Source organism: Colletotrichum acutatum (genome assembly GCF_030867785.1).
Source record: "Colletotrichum acutatum strain CBS 112980 chromosome Unknown BDZ83scaffold_180, whole genome shotgun sequence".
In the NCBI taxonomy this organism is placed as follows: domain Eukaryota; kingdom Fungi; phylum Ascomycota; class Sordariomycetes; order Glomerellales; family Glomerellaceae; genus Colletotrichum; species Colletotrichum acutatum.
The window spans coordinates 1-14,896 of record NW_026849174.1 but is presented as its reverse complement, the minus strand read 5'-3'; the positions used below and the strand labels follow the sequence as shown (position 1 = coordinate 14,896).

Below are 14,896 nucleotides of genomic sequence, written 5' to 3'. Positions count from 1 at the left end.
TGTAACCCTTACGCCAGAAAATTCACAATGGTCCGTTTATACTGCCACCTTCTAGGCCTACGTCGTAGCGCTAGGGCTTCGTGCAAGTTTGACCTCACTCCCAGGAGGAGTGCAGCTTGGAGTACGGGGCTCCTATGCCCCGCCAGCTCGGGCCGCGAGAGGCTGCTTGTTTCGTCTTCCCAGCAACGTGGCGCCGTCAAGGCTGAGCTCAAAGGCACCCTTCTGTCTGTTCCGGTCTCTAACCTGTTGGCGAGCTGCAGCCGTGACAGTTGCCGAGTGTTGACCGTAACCCTTTTCATTCGCTGCAGGCGCTTGACGCTCACGCTCGCGTCCGCGATGCTCTTGCTGATCCTTGATTTGGGCATTACGCATGCTCTGCTCGAGTGCCTGTGTCGCTTGCGATGGCTTGTGGACGTATTCGGCTTCCTTGTTCTCGGCCATTTCCGCGTCTTCATCCTCTTCATCCTCGTTAAGGTTGTTGAGGAAACGTGCAGGCACACCGCCCTTGGTACCAATTTGCTTCCGGCGCTTGGCCTCTTCCTCTTGCCTGTGGACAGCATATCCAACGTCGAACACCTCACGCAAATTGACCGCACCGGGAGAACGGAAGTCATAACGACGGTCGCCATCGTTGAATTTGCTAGCATCGAACGCACGCAGCATATCGGGCTGCGTCTTCTTCTCGTCACGAGGCGTTGGGCCAGAGCCCTTGATCCAAGGGTGTGCGAGGAATTCGGTGATGGTGTATCTTTTCTCGGGGTCCACTGTGAGAAGGTGGGAAATAAGGTCTTGGGCAGACTTTGAAATATCGTCCCACCAAGGGGACAAGAAAGTGTACTGGCCCTTGGCGACCTTCTCCGTCAAAACCTCGATGCTCTCGTCGTAGAAAGGGGGGAATCCGCAAAGGAGCGTGTAGAGGACACAGCCCAATGCCCACATGTCGACCGACTTCGAGTAGCGCTCATCCTTGACGATTTCGGGAGCTGTGTATCCGACGGTACCGCAAGGCGTCATGGTTTGGTTATCCCACACAATCTTGGACAGGCCAAAATCGGCAATCTTGATTTGGCCGATGCCACCCGCACCAACTCCAGGGATAAAGTCGCCCTCGTCAACCTTGTCTTCGTCACCAGGCTGCTTAGGCTTGGGATTTTTGGACGGAATGACAGGGATTGGGCTGAAGAGGATATTTTCAGGCTTGATATCACTGAAACAATGCATGTTAGCCAACTAGACGGTCAAATGACGCCACGTGGATATGTATGATCGACACCCCCGCCGCCCACTGCCTGAATCTCACCGGTGTGGACCGGTGAAAGCAACCTGTGTTGTACTTACCGATGAACAACACCTCTCTCTTCATGCAGGTACTCCAAAGCCTGCGCAACTTGTACAATGACGTGCCTTGAAAGCTCCTCGCTGAAGTAGGTGAGACGGACAATCTGGTGGAAAAGCTCGCCGCCGGGCGCCAATTCCAAAATGATGTAGTAATATTGCCGGGATTCGGAAAAGTCAACCAACTTGATGATGTTTGGGTGATCAAGCTGCCGCATGATTTGGACCTCTTTCAAGATGTTTGCTCTCTGTGCTGAAGTCAGCAAAGGTGTCCATCAAGTAAATGGAGGCCATCCTGAAGTAACAGTGACTGTAGAGCAACATGAAAGTGTCGAAAAATGAGGATGGCCCGAACAGTAGACAAATGAAATATAGAAAGTTTTCGCACCTCTGCAGCCTTGGGGACCTTCTTGAAGTCCGGATGTAAATGCTTGTTTCCCTAATCACGACCCTCGGTTGGTATGGGAATGCTCCAAAAGGCTCGAATCAAAAACAACAACGCAGCGAACAAGAAAAAGCGAGAAAATCATGGTCGCGGCCGTAACCACCCAAGCACTAACTCACCTGCATGCTGTTCATTTCATACTTGCGGACGACCTTGATGGCACACTCGCCTGAGTGCTCGCCAGAGGTATCGCGCGCGCGGTAGACGTTGCTGAAGGCACCGTCGCCCATCTTCTCGACCAATTCCCATCTCTCCAGGCCGGGATATCTCGGGAATTTGCTCTTGCTCTCGTTCTCCTCAGCCACAAGCTTGGCCAAGTGTGTGTTGTCAATGTTCTTGCCAGCCTTGGACGTCTTGTACTGGTTCGGCTCGGCGGCGTGGGCGGCGGCATGGTTTGCCTGAGCGGCGCGGTTCTGGCCATCACCAGCGACTGAGTACGCATCGGGAATCGCCTGAGCAGGTGGTGCGGCGGCATACGCAGGCTCTGATACGCCTACATGCGCCTTAGGCGGCGGTGACTGCTTGGCTGCTGGCTCATCGTTGTTCGCTCGAGCTTGCTTTCCTATACGTAAATAGCGTCAGCAAATGGGTAATCAACAAGAGTGTTGAAGTCGCCACGGAGAATCAGGGCACGGCACGAACAAACAGCTCGAGTTGTGAAAGGGCCCAGTCCGCCGACGAGGCAGGGGGGAAAGAGAGGGTCATCATACCGTGACGGATAAAGTTCTTAAGCTGCTGTATCGTCGACATGATGCTAGATTGGGCCGCTACGAAGGACGACGAAAATGTGAGGTTATTCGCAAAGATCGGTTTACGCAGGGCACGTCGCAGTAATCGGCGGCTGAATCGGTCGACCTGCCCCGTGTTGAGGGGGACGCTCGATGTTTGAGTGTGATTGGTAATGCGGAGACGGCGAAGCACGAGTCGTGGAAATATGCTCGGTAGGCGATGCAGCACTTTGAACGCTGGGCAAACTTCTGATGGATTGTTGTATCACAAGAAGAGAGAATTGAGGAAATGTCGAGGTCGACAGAATCGGATGCAAGGTTGTTTCTTTGTGAATTGGGGAGGGGAAGTCAGCGGCTCAAAGAGAGAAATTGTTGCGAGGAAGAGGAATTTGTGGACTACGGCGAGCGTTGGTGATGTTGGCGGAGGGGCAACGTGGACTCGGATGACGGAAGTTGGAGGAACAGGCAGCTGGAGATCAGGCGGGAAGACGGGCAGCAGCAGCAGCACGTTTGTCTTGGTTAGAAGAGGCCGGGGGACCAAGCGAAAGGGAAGGGCGAAAAAGGGCAGACGGCGCTAGGGGCCGCACCAAAGCAAGGTAGAAAGAGGGAAATGGGTATGGATTTGGAGCCGGGGAGGGGTGTTGGTTGGGTTCAGGTTGACAGGGCCAGGCGAAGAAGAATGGTAGACGATGACGGCGTGTTCTGCCCGTAGTCGCTGTAGGTAGGTAGGTACTCTCCGTGAGGTACCTTAGTCTGGTGTGCGCAGAGGGTAGAGGTACTTTGGTGCTCGTACCGTGCGACACGTTGGGAGAAGTCGAAGACTTGGAATTTCTGGGGGGGCGAGTACACTAGAGTGAAGAGGGGGGAGTGTGCGTTGCTTCGTCCTGGTCTTCGGAAGTGGCACACAGAGACGGGCTGACTACCGTACTGGACAGTAGACTGGCGCAGTGTACTGGATTTGAGCGATGATGATGACAGAGGTTTGGCGGACAAGCGTCAGATGAGGTAGCTCTTCGCCCGGCGAGGTGTGTGAGAGGCCGAGAGGGAGGGCGTGTGAAAGGTCGCGCAGATTGGACAGTGTGCAAGAGACAGGCTGCGGCCGGGGCTGTAGATGCGCAAGGTGATGATGATGCAAAAGGTCGATGGGCCTTATTTTTATTTTGGAGCCCTCGGTGAACCAGCCGAGCGTGAATCAGTGTAGAGACGGGTGGTGCAGGAAGCAGAGCGACTTGAGGTTTGTCAGGTGAATGGGAGAGAGTGAGGAAAGACAGAACCCGTGGAAGAGCGTCCTTGGTAAGAGCATCAGTCATCAACGGCAACCGTGGAGGGGCTTCTTTTGTTTCCCTCTCTTCTCGTGCTTCCCCTCATCATTTGTCTCCCAGGGCAGTTGCAGTCACTCCATGATCTGGTCGGTGATAATTGCACAAATCACACAGATGGACAGACGTGAGAGATAGATGGTTGGGAAACCGCAATGAAACATGTAGTCATTTGCTTCTTTCCCAAATATTCTCTTCTCAACGACATTGTCTTGTGTGGTGTTTTGCTCGTCAAAAAAAAAGTAGCAGGAGCCAAGGTGGGGTGCTTCCTGGTACTTGGCCAGTGTACATGTACCTTCACTGGAGGTTCCTGAGACCGTATACGCGCCTTGAGGTAACCGTGCATGGTTCGGGGAAGGCCCCTCAATACCTGCGTCCTGGACTCCTGCCATGCTCGACGAATGCCAGGCAGAGCGTCTCATGCGGAGGAAGGAGCTACTTTGGCTTCTCTCCCTTTCCGGCCAGTATCATGAAAGGCACTTTCCTCAACACACTCTCCGTTCCTGCCGGCGTAGCTCGACTTCGCAGATACCTTATGTACAGTGGAAGTACCTGAGGATTCCTAATCATTCCAGAGATGTTCCATCCATCATCTTCCTTGCTTCCTACTTCGACTGGGAGGGAGAAGTCTTAATCTAATCTTCTCAGCTCCCGTCAACTGCCTTACCATGATGTTTGCAGTCAAAATAATCGAGTCGTTTCAAAACGTCCCTCTTACCATCCCAACCCCGGACCCATTCGCCATGTACGGAGTACCAGATCCAAGATTGCGCCTCAGATGGGACAGGGGAACGGCTAGTGCCAAGCAAGGGACATCAAGAAGCCTCTCTCGTCGATTCTCCGCGGGATTCGCTATACACAGGACAAACAGTACATTTGCTACGCTGAACCATGTTCTCAACGATAGCGAGGTTCAGGCAAGTGATGACACAGCACTGAGGACAAGAATCGGCACACATACGCATACAGTTCAATAAGCATGCTCTCACTGTGTCTCGACCACGAGCGACGCTACGTCGGCGCCAAGGAACCAGAGTTCAGGGGCGCTGGACACGCTAGAGTCGGCCACTTGCGTTGTTAAGTTGGGATGATGCATGACATGGCACTGTGTATATTCTGACAGAATTGACAGTTAGTCACAGACACACCTACATTCACGGCAGAGCGACAGCCGGCAGCCAGAAGCAGCTTGAGGACGGTTTTCATCATCTGGGAACCCTCACGGTTGGCAACAACATCTACAAACATCCGACAGCTCATTCCTTCTACCCATCTCTATCTGGGTCAATCATACACCATGCCCCCCGGCCGAACCAGGGCTGGGGTCAGACGAGGGCGCAAGTCCAAGATGCAAAACTCGCATTTTCCCGTCTGCCTCTCGCAGCCATGTTTCCCAATTCCATGATTTGGGCACCCGGTTGCAGCCAGACACGCACGTAACGCCAGGCTTGCCAGCCCCAGGCGCAGAAAAACCAGGTGCCAAAACTCCAGAAGCAGGGCCCGGTTGGCGTGGTCAACCTTGAACCCATGGCTGTGATCCAACTCATCCCATGGGGCCCATCCAGGATCGGAGCCTGTTCCACTCGCTTGGATGGCGTGGGGCCCCCATTATGACGTCTGCCTCATCGTCATACCCGCTTCTGGCAGGGATAGCATCTTTGGAACCAGACGCCCTGATGCATCATTGGGGGGTAAATATGGATTCGGCCCCTTTGCCTGAGGCCACCGGCCAGATTGAGGCATGACCAGTCAGGGCCCATGATTCATTCCTCTCCGGGGGGATCCCCTCCAGCGTTTAGCATGGAGTGCTCGCTCAATCTGATTTGCAACACCAAATGCTTACTCCCAGATTATCGTCACCATCGTCAACCAAAAAAATGTCTTTTGCAGGGGTTGGCCGCTACGTTTCCCTCTCTTTCTCTTCTCCAATGAGTCCCGTCATGTAGTCCTATTTGCTAATACACCGCCGAGCCTGTCTTAGATTCTCAGTCTCCTCTCCTTTCGAGACTACTTCGATTCTTGTCTCCGCTTCGCGTCTTCCCGCATCACTGGGCCACCGTCGCACCGTACCGCTTGCATTGCCCGTTCTGCTTGCCGGTCGAACCAATCATATATCGCGCTCAATCCATACACCGAGTCACCCCGCGACGAACCATAGGCCTCCGAGATGATGATGGGCGCCCATGCGCAAGCCACACACGCCACTGTCATTTCACTGACGACGCTTTTCCTTACGCATTCACTGAACCTGTCTCTAACTATGGATAATGGCAGCCCATCTCTCTTATTGATATGCGGGCAATCGGCTAGTCAGATACACAAACCGGCCTCCCGTCCGTCATCCACGCGACGCGGGAGTCTCAGTCACGAGCTCGGTGTGTACCGCCCCATTTCTATGAGGTTAATGAAGATGCCTACCGGTACCCGCCTGCGCGATGTGCGAGCAGTGATATCACAATATAGCTCGCTACCAACGAATCATGATGACCTCCCTGCTACATTCAGACTGAGGCTCAAGCTGGGTCAGCCATATGCGGGGCAGATGGGAAGATGGCATCATCAAACACGTCGTTCAGCTCTCGTACTTGATGCTGGAAAGCTTGTGGCTCTTCTCAGCTGCCTGGCAAATTTGCTAGGCTATCTCACTAATACTGAATTCTACGTTCTCGCCAAAGATATCCCATCGCGCTTGTAACATCGCAAACCCGCAAACGGCGAGAACAAAAAAGCCTGAAGCTAGAGCGCCGAATGGACTGGTCCAGACCACTGCTCAGCACGAGCCATCGTTTGTCGTCATTCATCCCTTACCTCTCCACGTTTGGCGCGACTTTGGCCGAATTGATTTTCTAACCCTTTTCTGCAGCACCAGCCACATCTCATCCCGTCCTAGTCGAACTGCGCCGGTGTTGCAGCCACACATAGCTTGCGAGGATGGCAAACATGGGTCAGTCTAGGTACTCCGTACACTGCGTCACATCTCGCGACGGTAAGCCAGTGTTGAACTTAGCGGCCAACAGCTTGAACTCGATGACAACAAGTCAAGACGAGTCCTCATCGTCTTACTTAGCTTCTCATCCACTTTGGCTAAGGTAATAGCTACACGCACACATACAGAGTGAGCGTTCTACGGGATGCAGAGCGTATCAATATCACAGCCCATGGCGGTTCCCATTACAAACCTGATGCAAGGCTCGAGCTATGGTGAAGAAGTGAAGAACAACAACGCCACTTACAGAGTCAAAGTCAGACAACCCCAATCGGTTACATGGTCCAACCTGCTCGTTTGGACTGTCGCTAGTGGAACATACTGCATTCGCGATCATCAGAGCGAGATGCGGCTCACCATCCCGGCGCCCCCAACGCCGTCCCGAGATGATCGCCATGACGAATGGACAGGCCTCCCCCTTGGCGTAGCCCACTCGCTCCTACCTAACTCTGCAGGTTGGACGTTGTAAACGCGCGTTGAAATTACGAAGAGACAATCCAGCTGCGTTCATGTGCCTCGCTCCAAACCTCCAAAGTGATGCGAAACACCCCTTTGACGTCATGCCTTTTGCCCCCACGCCCATGGCAGAATCACGACCGCAGAACGACTGCACAATGCTGAAATCGGGCACGTGGCACGTTACATCATCACTCCATCGCCATTGGCCACGGGCGTCTCGAAATAAACGGCCTTGAATCATCTCCCGAGTCGACCGTTTGGATGGCAACACGACAATAGTGCGGACGTTTAATCACAACGTTAACGAGCCAGTCGGGCGCTTGCCTCCCTGAGCCTCGGCCACGTATATCCTGACGTCGCGAGACCATCCTTTGCGGCAGTCTCTCCGAACCCATTTGCGGCGGGTTGCAGATTTCTTCAGCCATGGGACCGTTTTCCCCGGCACCTTTTTGAACAACACTGCAGACAAGTATGTTTCCACAAATTCCGAGGCCGCAATGTCCACTATGAAGTCATTATGGTCAGGGCGGACTGGGCCATCTTGTTTCTCGCCCCGGAGAATGCACCTTGCCAGGATTTTTAGATCAGCATTGGGGTTTCCTGACCAACGGGCTCCTGATACGGGCCTGGACGAAGCACCCATAAACTGGCTTGGATCCTCGATATATGCATCAAAGTTGATCACGTTTCATCTACTGCTTCGAGGCCTTGAAGGATCGTAATCTGTAGATCGACTTGATGGTTGAGAAGCCAGACGCCATGTTACTTCACTGTTCAATTTGGTGCTGCAATGCATATGCTCTACGGTCTACCTACTTGTAATGGTTGGGCTCCAACTTACACAGGACTAGAGCTCCACAGTTTAGGCTCTGGTGGTTGGGCTGAAAATTGCGGACTACCTTTAAACAGGACTTGAAGTCAAGGAAGGCACTGCAATATCCCGACCTTCTTATGCGATTATGAACCTTCAAAAGGCTACGCTTCGAATCATAGGAGAAGCTACCGCATGCCTAACGATGCTGATCGGCAGTCAGGGGCGCACAGCATGAGTGCATGCTGCATGCTCGTGCTACTTGTCATAGTTCTTCACGGCAGGCTGGTACGGACACTTACACCTCGTTACATTGTCTTGCCGCTCTGAGGTGAGTGGCTGCAGTATGGCATGAGTCGCGGACCGCCTGGGATATTTGATTGCAAGGCATCTCGGAACCTTTGCACGCGCAAGGTGTCCTCCCAAGAGCCAAAGATGCCCGGGTAGTGGGGGATAGAGACAGACTTCAACTTCGCAGGAGTCATATGGTTAACTACCAACAACTGAGCGCTATCTCGACTCTGGCTGTCTTCTTCATGATGTAAACATATCACAAAAGTTGATAATACCGTAGAGGGTCTTCGATGATGGCATGTTGAAGTCACAGGGAAATTATTCTCTTTTCTCTTGGTGATGTGCAGCCGACGCGCTCCCTCAGCGTCAGACGGGTGGATGCAGGTACATCTGGATCTGGGAGCGACCGCCAGCTCCCATCCTGGTAACATCGGAAGAGTGAATGAACCTTGGTCAGGCAGATGAATTATCAGGAGAGCCCCTCGGGGACATTGGGGTGTTGATGTGCGGCCCTCAGCGTCCCTACTGGAACTGATCACCCATTCCATATGCGCAAGTACACCGATCCGCAACGCCCCTCCGGGTCACGAGTAAAGTACAACCGCTGAGGAAAAGAGAAAAGATCTGCTTTGGCGGAGTGGAGGGGTGTAGATCGGCTGCGGGAATCGCCATTTTGGGTGGACTGGAGGTTGCGGGGGCGGGGGGACTAGAGCGGAATTCTGATGTTTGTTCAGGAGGTTCGGGGATGATGGAGATTGACACTTCGGATTATGGGCGTTTTTCAGTCCTGATGGCTTTGATTTGCTTTATCTTAATATTCAACTGATCCATGTTCCTTTGATCTCTGTGGTCTCTGAATGTCATGTATTTGCGTACATGACGTGTGTTCAGCGTTGGAGGGGCGGCTTTTTGGTGTTTTTCATTGGAGGGTCGTACGGTGTGAAAATAATCTCAAGTAGTTTCCCCAGTTTGATCATGCCCTCACAAGTAAGGAGAAAGCACATTTATAGTTCTGGTGGTTCCCATCCAACCTTGCGCCCAATTCTATGCGCGGCTTAGAAGTATTCGAGTATGAGTGATTGTCTAGGTAAGGAGAGTAAGTAGATCTAAGCAGTGTCCATGGGTCTGGCTCACGTCAAGGGATGAGAAAGGTAACTGATATGCACACCGCTACCGCTAGAGGCCTATTAGGACCGGCCTTCTCGAGGGTATATGTGAAAATGATATTTACGCATCTACAAGCCTGAAGGTCTTTGGCTTAATCCATCGATTAAAGATACGCATTTCGATAGAGTATGACAGCGAAATGTATGGCAATCCGACTTGATATCGCTTGAAGTATTCTTGTAAATTTAAAATTTAGGATAATTCCCGAGGCAGCGAAAAATTGCGTGTATGTTTTGATATCAACCCATGACCAATGGAATAGCTTAGTTGAATCGGTGTCGTGCCATTTGATAGCGCGAGAAGCCAGTCAGCAGCCACGGGTATCAGGTGGAACCAAGAGGGGATGAAAACTGGGGGTTTGAGAAGTGGACGATACTGCTCGTTCTGTTGAAGACGGGGAGTAGAGGCGTTTGTTTAAAGCAGCAGGAGCTAGAACTGCCAGACATATATGCTAGGGAGCCCTGGGAAGCACCCTGGGTGGATATCGAGACTGAGATCATGTCTAGAGCCAGCTGCGGCCAACGGACTCGGACCTTACAAGGTATTGTATCTGAGTGAATGGGTCAAGTAAATCATTTTCGAAGTTTGAGGTGTGAAGCTACCGTAAATGAGAGTCTAAACAAAGACCTGCACTAGAGGTCGGATTCTGGTACACTCTGCTACTTGACGAACTTCTTGAGGCCGAGGTGAAGCTCTGTGGTACAAATAATGATTTGAACCACAGTGTCTATTAAAGTTACTCATGTTGATTTGGAAGGTTGACAAATGTAGAATTGCTTCATGATGCCAAGTTGTAAGCAAGTTGCTTGTAGTTATTGACACCAGGGAATGATCCAAATCTTCCCAACCTCCCTGCTTGGACGAGTGAACTGCTAGATCCAATGGTTCTCACTTCCCTTGGTTTGGCTTTAAGGATAGTCTACTCGATGAGAGATCCCCGGCTGATGGAGTGTTTCACGTTGCGTCTCAACTCTTAATGAACCGAATGCTTCTGATCGGTGGATAACTCAAAACCTATTCATTCATAATAAACAGTTGGCCCTAGGTGATGTCTATGTTGCTACATCCAACCCAGTTGAATGGCGGTTTTTTCTCCTAAGTAATATCTCCGTCAGAACTCCTACTGCCTGGTCACAAGAACATTGCTGATGAGTGTCACATGTGGAATTATTGCTCTCAGCCAGCTCACTCGACACACTGCTCTCAGATACTCCTCCGATTTGTCGTCTCGAAGTAGCAGAAGGGAGATATTGACATAGGCAACCCTGATTAGACTGCTGCGGGCTGAGTGGTTGCGATCCGGGTGCATGCCGACTCCCACATACGTGCGACTTCACTTCCAGGTCCGACTCTGAAGGTTTAAGCCCTGCCACGATTCCGAACCGTAGCTGCAGCGACAGGTGACTCCAAGTCGACTTCATCACGTCTCCTTCCTCATGATCCTGCGTACCGCCACTGTCACCGGCCCTCAACAAGAACGATAACCGCGAGGGGATCATGACAATGCTAACCAGTCTACCTGTTCAATCAAAAGAAGATCATTGATACTGTTGTAAGCCATTCTTTCTCGTCAATTACCAGAAATTATGCTTGAGCCACGGATTGCCTGGCGGCAGCCAAATTGAGCAGGGCAGAGAATCAAGAACGGCATGGCCGACGAGGCCCAAAGCGTGCTCTCAACAATCAGCTGCTAGTGCGGCCGCATCGCTCACCGCCCCACGCTTCCACACGTCAAGAAGTCGGAGCAGATGAGCTGCACGCAGGCCTGGCCCTGGTATCTCAAAGTGCCCGATGGGTTTATCCTGTGCCGACGAGTGGATCTCATTCCGGGGCTCCACATGCTGACCAGACCTAAAGGGCGTTGACAACTGGAGTGTGGTCACAGCTGGAAGCGTGACCCGACATCGGGACGGGGACCAGGACCTCTGACTCCACAGATAAGATACCCAGGAAAAACTTAGCGCCGCTAATTCTCCCCCCCGCCAAACAGCGCTGCCCATCCCACCTCCCATTGACTCACACAGAATTAATTGGCCCATGCCGTCACTCACCTCTTTTACTTTTTTTTCTCAGAAGTATCAACAACAATCTTTCCAGCTCTTCATCCGGTCAATTGCTTCGACGCAAACTTCCTCTGTTCCGCAGAACCTCAATTGATTCCCCCCAAACCCCCTACAACATCATTGACAAAATGGCCGGCGAGAAGGGAAAGGTCTGCTTGGCGTAAGTGTTCTGCCCCTCCTTCCTCCAATTTCGAGGCCCGCGCCTGGCCCTGCGAAAGTCGGTCCCAAAAGTTTTGTGGAGCGAAGTTCTGCCGGACAAGGTTTTTGCCATCACGTGCCTCATTGAGCCACAATCATCTTCAGCCACATTCGAAATGTGACTACAGCGCTGTTCTCACTCCAAAGATACAGTGGCATGGGGGAAGAGACAATAATGGATTTATGTGCTAATTGATGCTTTATAGCTACTCCGGTGGTCTTGACACCAGCACTATCCTGGCCTGGCTCTTGGAGCAGGGGTAAGTTATTGACTAAGACGGAAGTTTGGCAAGTCAGCTAACTTGGTACTCAGATACTCCGTTGTGTATGTACTTCTCGGCCGTCTTTGATGGCAGGCGTCAATCCGGAGTTACCAGTCTAATAGGGAAATAGCTGCTACCTTGCCAATGTTGGACAGGAAGAGGGTGAGAGGTCATGTGCTCCGCATCTCTGCATCCAAGCTGACTGAATATTAGACTGGGCCGCTGTTGAGCAGAAGGGTTCGTTGCAACCCCCGCTCTCATTGATCCATCTAGACATGGAATCGCTTGATCCAGTGAGCTAATGCTGTCAATCAAATAGCTCTCCAGATTGGTGCCGAGAAGGTATGTGAACACCATGTCCACAAGCTGCCCTCACACATCCAGAATACCGCCACTAACAAGCTATCCTAGATGATCATTGATGATCTCAAGCGCGAGTTCGTTGAGGAGTAAGTTATCAAGGAGTCCATGTGAATGCTACGTTGCTAACATCATTTCAGGATCTGCTGGAAGGCTGTTCAGTGCGTAAGTAAACCATGATGAACAGCTTCAACTATGCCTATTGGCTCACAACCACCTGCTCATTGTAGAACGCCATCTACGAGGACCAGTACCTTCTGGGTAAGTTCATTAGGTAACCGAAGACATTCAAATGCTCACTTCTTCTGCAGGTACCAGTCTGGCCCGCCCCATCATTGCTCGGGGCCAGATGAAGGCTGCCGCCGCCACTGGGTGAGCTTGAATGGATATTCCATTTGGGAAGATTGAACTAACAGGGTATCGCAAGCTGCCAATTCGTTTCCCACGGCTGCGTAAGTGATAACACATGTAACTTATTTTCGCTGTTGACTAACTCTGCTTGCAGACCGGCAAGGGGTAAGTGATCGGAGGCTTTCAGAAGCATGCGTATCGCGCGGTGCTAGTTGCTGACATTGTTGAACAGTAACGACCAAGTTCGTTTCGGTAAGACTGCTAGTCTGTTCATCAACGATTGCTCCCTCGATACTAACGGGAGACAGAGCTTGCTTTCTACACAATCAACCCCGAGATCAAGGTCATTGCCCCGTGGCGTGGTACGTAACCCCCTGTGTTCGTCCAGTAACCGTTTTTTTGACTAACAAACTTGTCCAGACCCTACCTTCTTCAACCGCTTCCAGGTATGTCTTTGGTGCCGCGGTTCCAGCTGAACGCGCAATGTGTTGCAAGTATCGCCGCTGACGCCTTCGTACTACAGGGACGCAACGACCTCCTTGACTACGCGGCTGAGAAGGGTATGATAGTCTTGCCCCTTTTGTTTATCATTTACTAAAACGTTGTCCAGGCATCCCCGTCACCAGCACCAAGGCTAAGCCTTACTCTATGGTAAGAGGCCCCCCTTCCTACACCAATTCTCATAACTTATGGCCATATGCTAACTTGACTTAGGATGACAACTTCGGTATTCAACCCCGCCTCGGAAGAAAATAGTACTCTTGCTGACGTGAAAAGCCCACTGCTCGTACGAGGCTGGCATGCTTGAGGACCCCGATGTCACCCCTCCCGAAGACATGTGGACCAAGACTGTCTCTCCCCTGAAGGCTCCCGATACCCCCCTCGATATCACCATTCACTTCGACAAGGGTATTCCCGTCAAGGTCGTCACTCCTCAGCAGACTGCCACCGATGACGTCGAGCTCTTCGCCCTGCTCAACGCCATTGGAAAGGAGCACGCCGTCGGCCGCATTGTGAGTCTCTACACCTCGAACTATACTACTCTGATTGAAGAATGTGCGGACTAACACTAGACATAGGATATTGTCGAGAACCGGTACAAAACATCTTCTCCTTGATGATGAAACTGATACTAACTTAGACATCAGCATGATCGGCCTGAAGAGCCGTGGCTGCTACGACTCCCCCGCCATGACCATCCTTCGTCTGGCTCACATTTCCCTCGAGGGTCTCGTCCTCGATGGTAAAGTCCGTGCTTACCGCGACTTGCTGTCCAAGCAATGGTCGGAGTGCCTTTACAACGGCTCCTACTTCAGCCCCGAGCGCGAGTTCTTGCAGCGTAAGTCTCAGATACTCCGCAGTTCAGGAGAAGAGCCGAAAGCTAACCGTGTCGACAGCGTCCCTGGACCACTCCCAGCAGCGTGTACGAAGAATTCGATTCCCTTATGGTTGTTGCGCCGTAGCTGACAGTAGTGGTTCTAGGTCAACGGCGAGGTCCGCCTCCGTCTGTACAAGGGCAACGCCTACTGCCTTGGTCGCAAGTCCGACGAGAAGCTTTACTCCGAGGAGGATGCTTCCATGGACTCTCTTACCACCTTCGACCCCTCTGAGACCGTAAGGCCATCCTCAGAATCGATCGAAGAAACTTGTATACTAATAAGCTGTGACAGTCTGGCTTCATCACCATCAACGCCATCCGCCTCAAGAAGGTACGTGTCAACCAAATGCGTCGCACTTTTCGTGTTCACTAGCTAATGATCCCATAGTTCGGTCTCCAGAAGGCCGAGGCCGGTCTCAAGTTCTAAAGAGATGACGCTTGGATTCGGAAAATGCACCTCGATAGTTCCCGTGCCTAGGCCGACAGGTCTTTGTAGATCTGGAAACTCGATTACAGCAATACAAAGATTCTCTTTTTGATCAAACACAAACATGACTCACCTTGCCATAACGCCGTGATGTTTCGTTCACCATGCATACATACATGTACAGTTGCAAGCACATCCTTCTCCAATAGTTTAGGAGGCTCGCATTCCCGAGCGTCTAGAATGCTGGGAAGCGCCAAGGCGCCCAGTACTACAACGGCGTGCGAGAGCGCTCCACCTAGACAGGCCGATCAC

At 51.9% G+C, this 14,896-nt stretch overlaps 3 protein-coding genes across 3 annotated transcripts; 2 read left to right on the top strand and 1 right to left on the bottom strand.

The window, feature by feature from the left end:
- Positions 1–132: 132 nt before the first annotated feature.
- On the bottom strand, positions 133–2,530 carry BDZ83DRAFT_724173 (kinase-like domain-containing protein; the record flags this gene model as incomplete). Its single annotated transcript, XM_060512628.1, has 4 exons — positions 133–1,207; positions 1,339–1,583; positions 1,900–2,342; positions 2,491–2,530. The coding sequence occupies 4 exons, from the start codon at positions 2,528–2,530 to the stop codon at positions 133–135; spliced, it is 1,803 nt and encodes a 600-aa protein (XP_060358603.1).
- Positions 2,531–6,237: 3,707 nt separating this feature from the next.
- BDZ83DRAFT_767254 (uncharacterized protein) lies at positions 6,238–7,670 on the top strand (the record flags this gene model as incomplete). The annotated part of the gene is made up of 3 exons (XM_060515278.1): positions 6,238–6,518; positions 6,835–6,916; positions 6,983–7,670. The coding sequence occupies 3 exons, from the start codon at positions 6,238–6,240 to the stop codon at positions 7,280–7,282; spliced, it is 663 nt and encodes a 220-aa protein (XP_060358602.1). The 3' UTR covers positions 7,283–7,670.
- Positions 7,671–11,528: 3,858 nt separating this feature from the next.
- BDZ83DRAFT_641159 (argininosuccinate synthase) lies at positions 11,529–14,896 on the top strand. The gene is made up of 25 exons (XM_060509539.1): positions 11,529–11,767; positions 12,012–12,065; positions 12,119–12,130; positions 12,199–12,230; positions 12,282–12,305; positions 12,388–12,410; positions 12,480–12,517; positions 12,569–12,593; positions 12,659–12,689; positions 12,740–12,800; positions 12,856–12,880; positions 12,934–12,944; positions 13,012–13,031; positions 13,088–13,141; positions 13,200–13,225; positions 13,303–13,339; positions 13,390–13,430; positions 13,494–13,506; positions 13,557–13,792; positions 13,859–13,875; positions 13,928–14,118; positions 14,177–14,202; positions 14,262–14,393; positions 14,450–14,488; positions 14,546–14,896. Exons 1-25 carry the CDS (start codon positions 11,736–11,738, stop codon positions 14,582–14,584), a joined length of 1,239 nt encoding a protein of 412 aa, XP_060358601.1. The 5' UTR covers positions 11,529–11,735; the 3' UTR covers positions 14,585–14,896.

What these genes read in the sequence shown, in the direction of transcription:
- BDZ83DRAFT_641159 (XM_060509539.1), top strand. Translation starts at nt 11,736, where the DNA reads ATGGCCGGCGAGAAGGGAAAGGTCTGCTTGGC. An exon ending in CAATGTTGGACAGGAAGAGG is followed by an intron (nt 12,231 to 12,281) that starts GTGAGAGGTCAT and finishes ACTGAATATTAG; the next exon opens with ACTGGGCCGCTGTTGAGCAG. An exon ending in AAGGCTGCCGCCGCCACTGG is followed by an intron (nt 12,801 to 12,855) that starts GTGAGCTTGAAT and finishes GGGTATCGCAAG; the next exon opens with CTGCCAATTCGTTTCCCACG.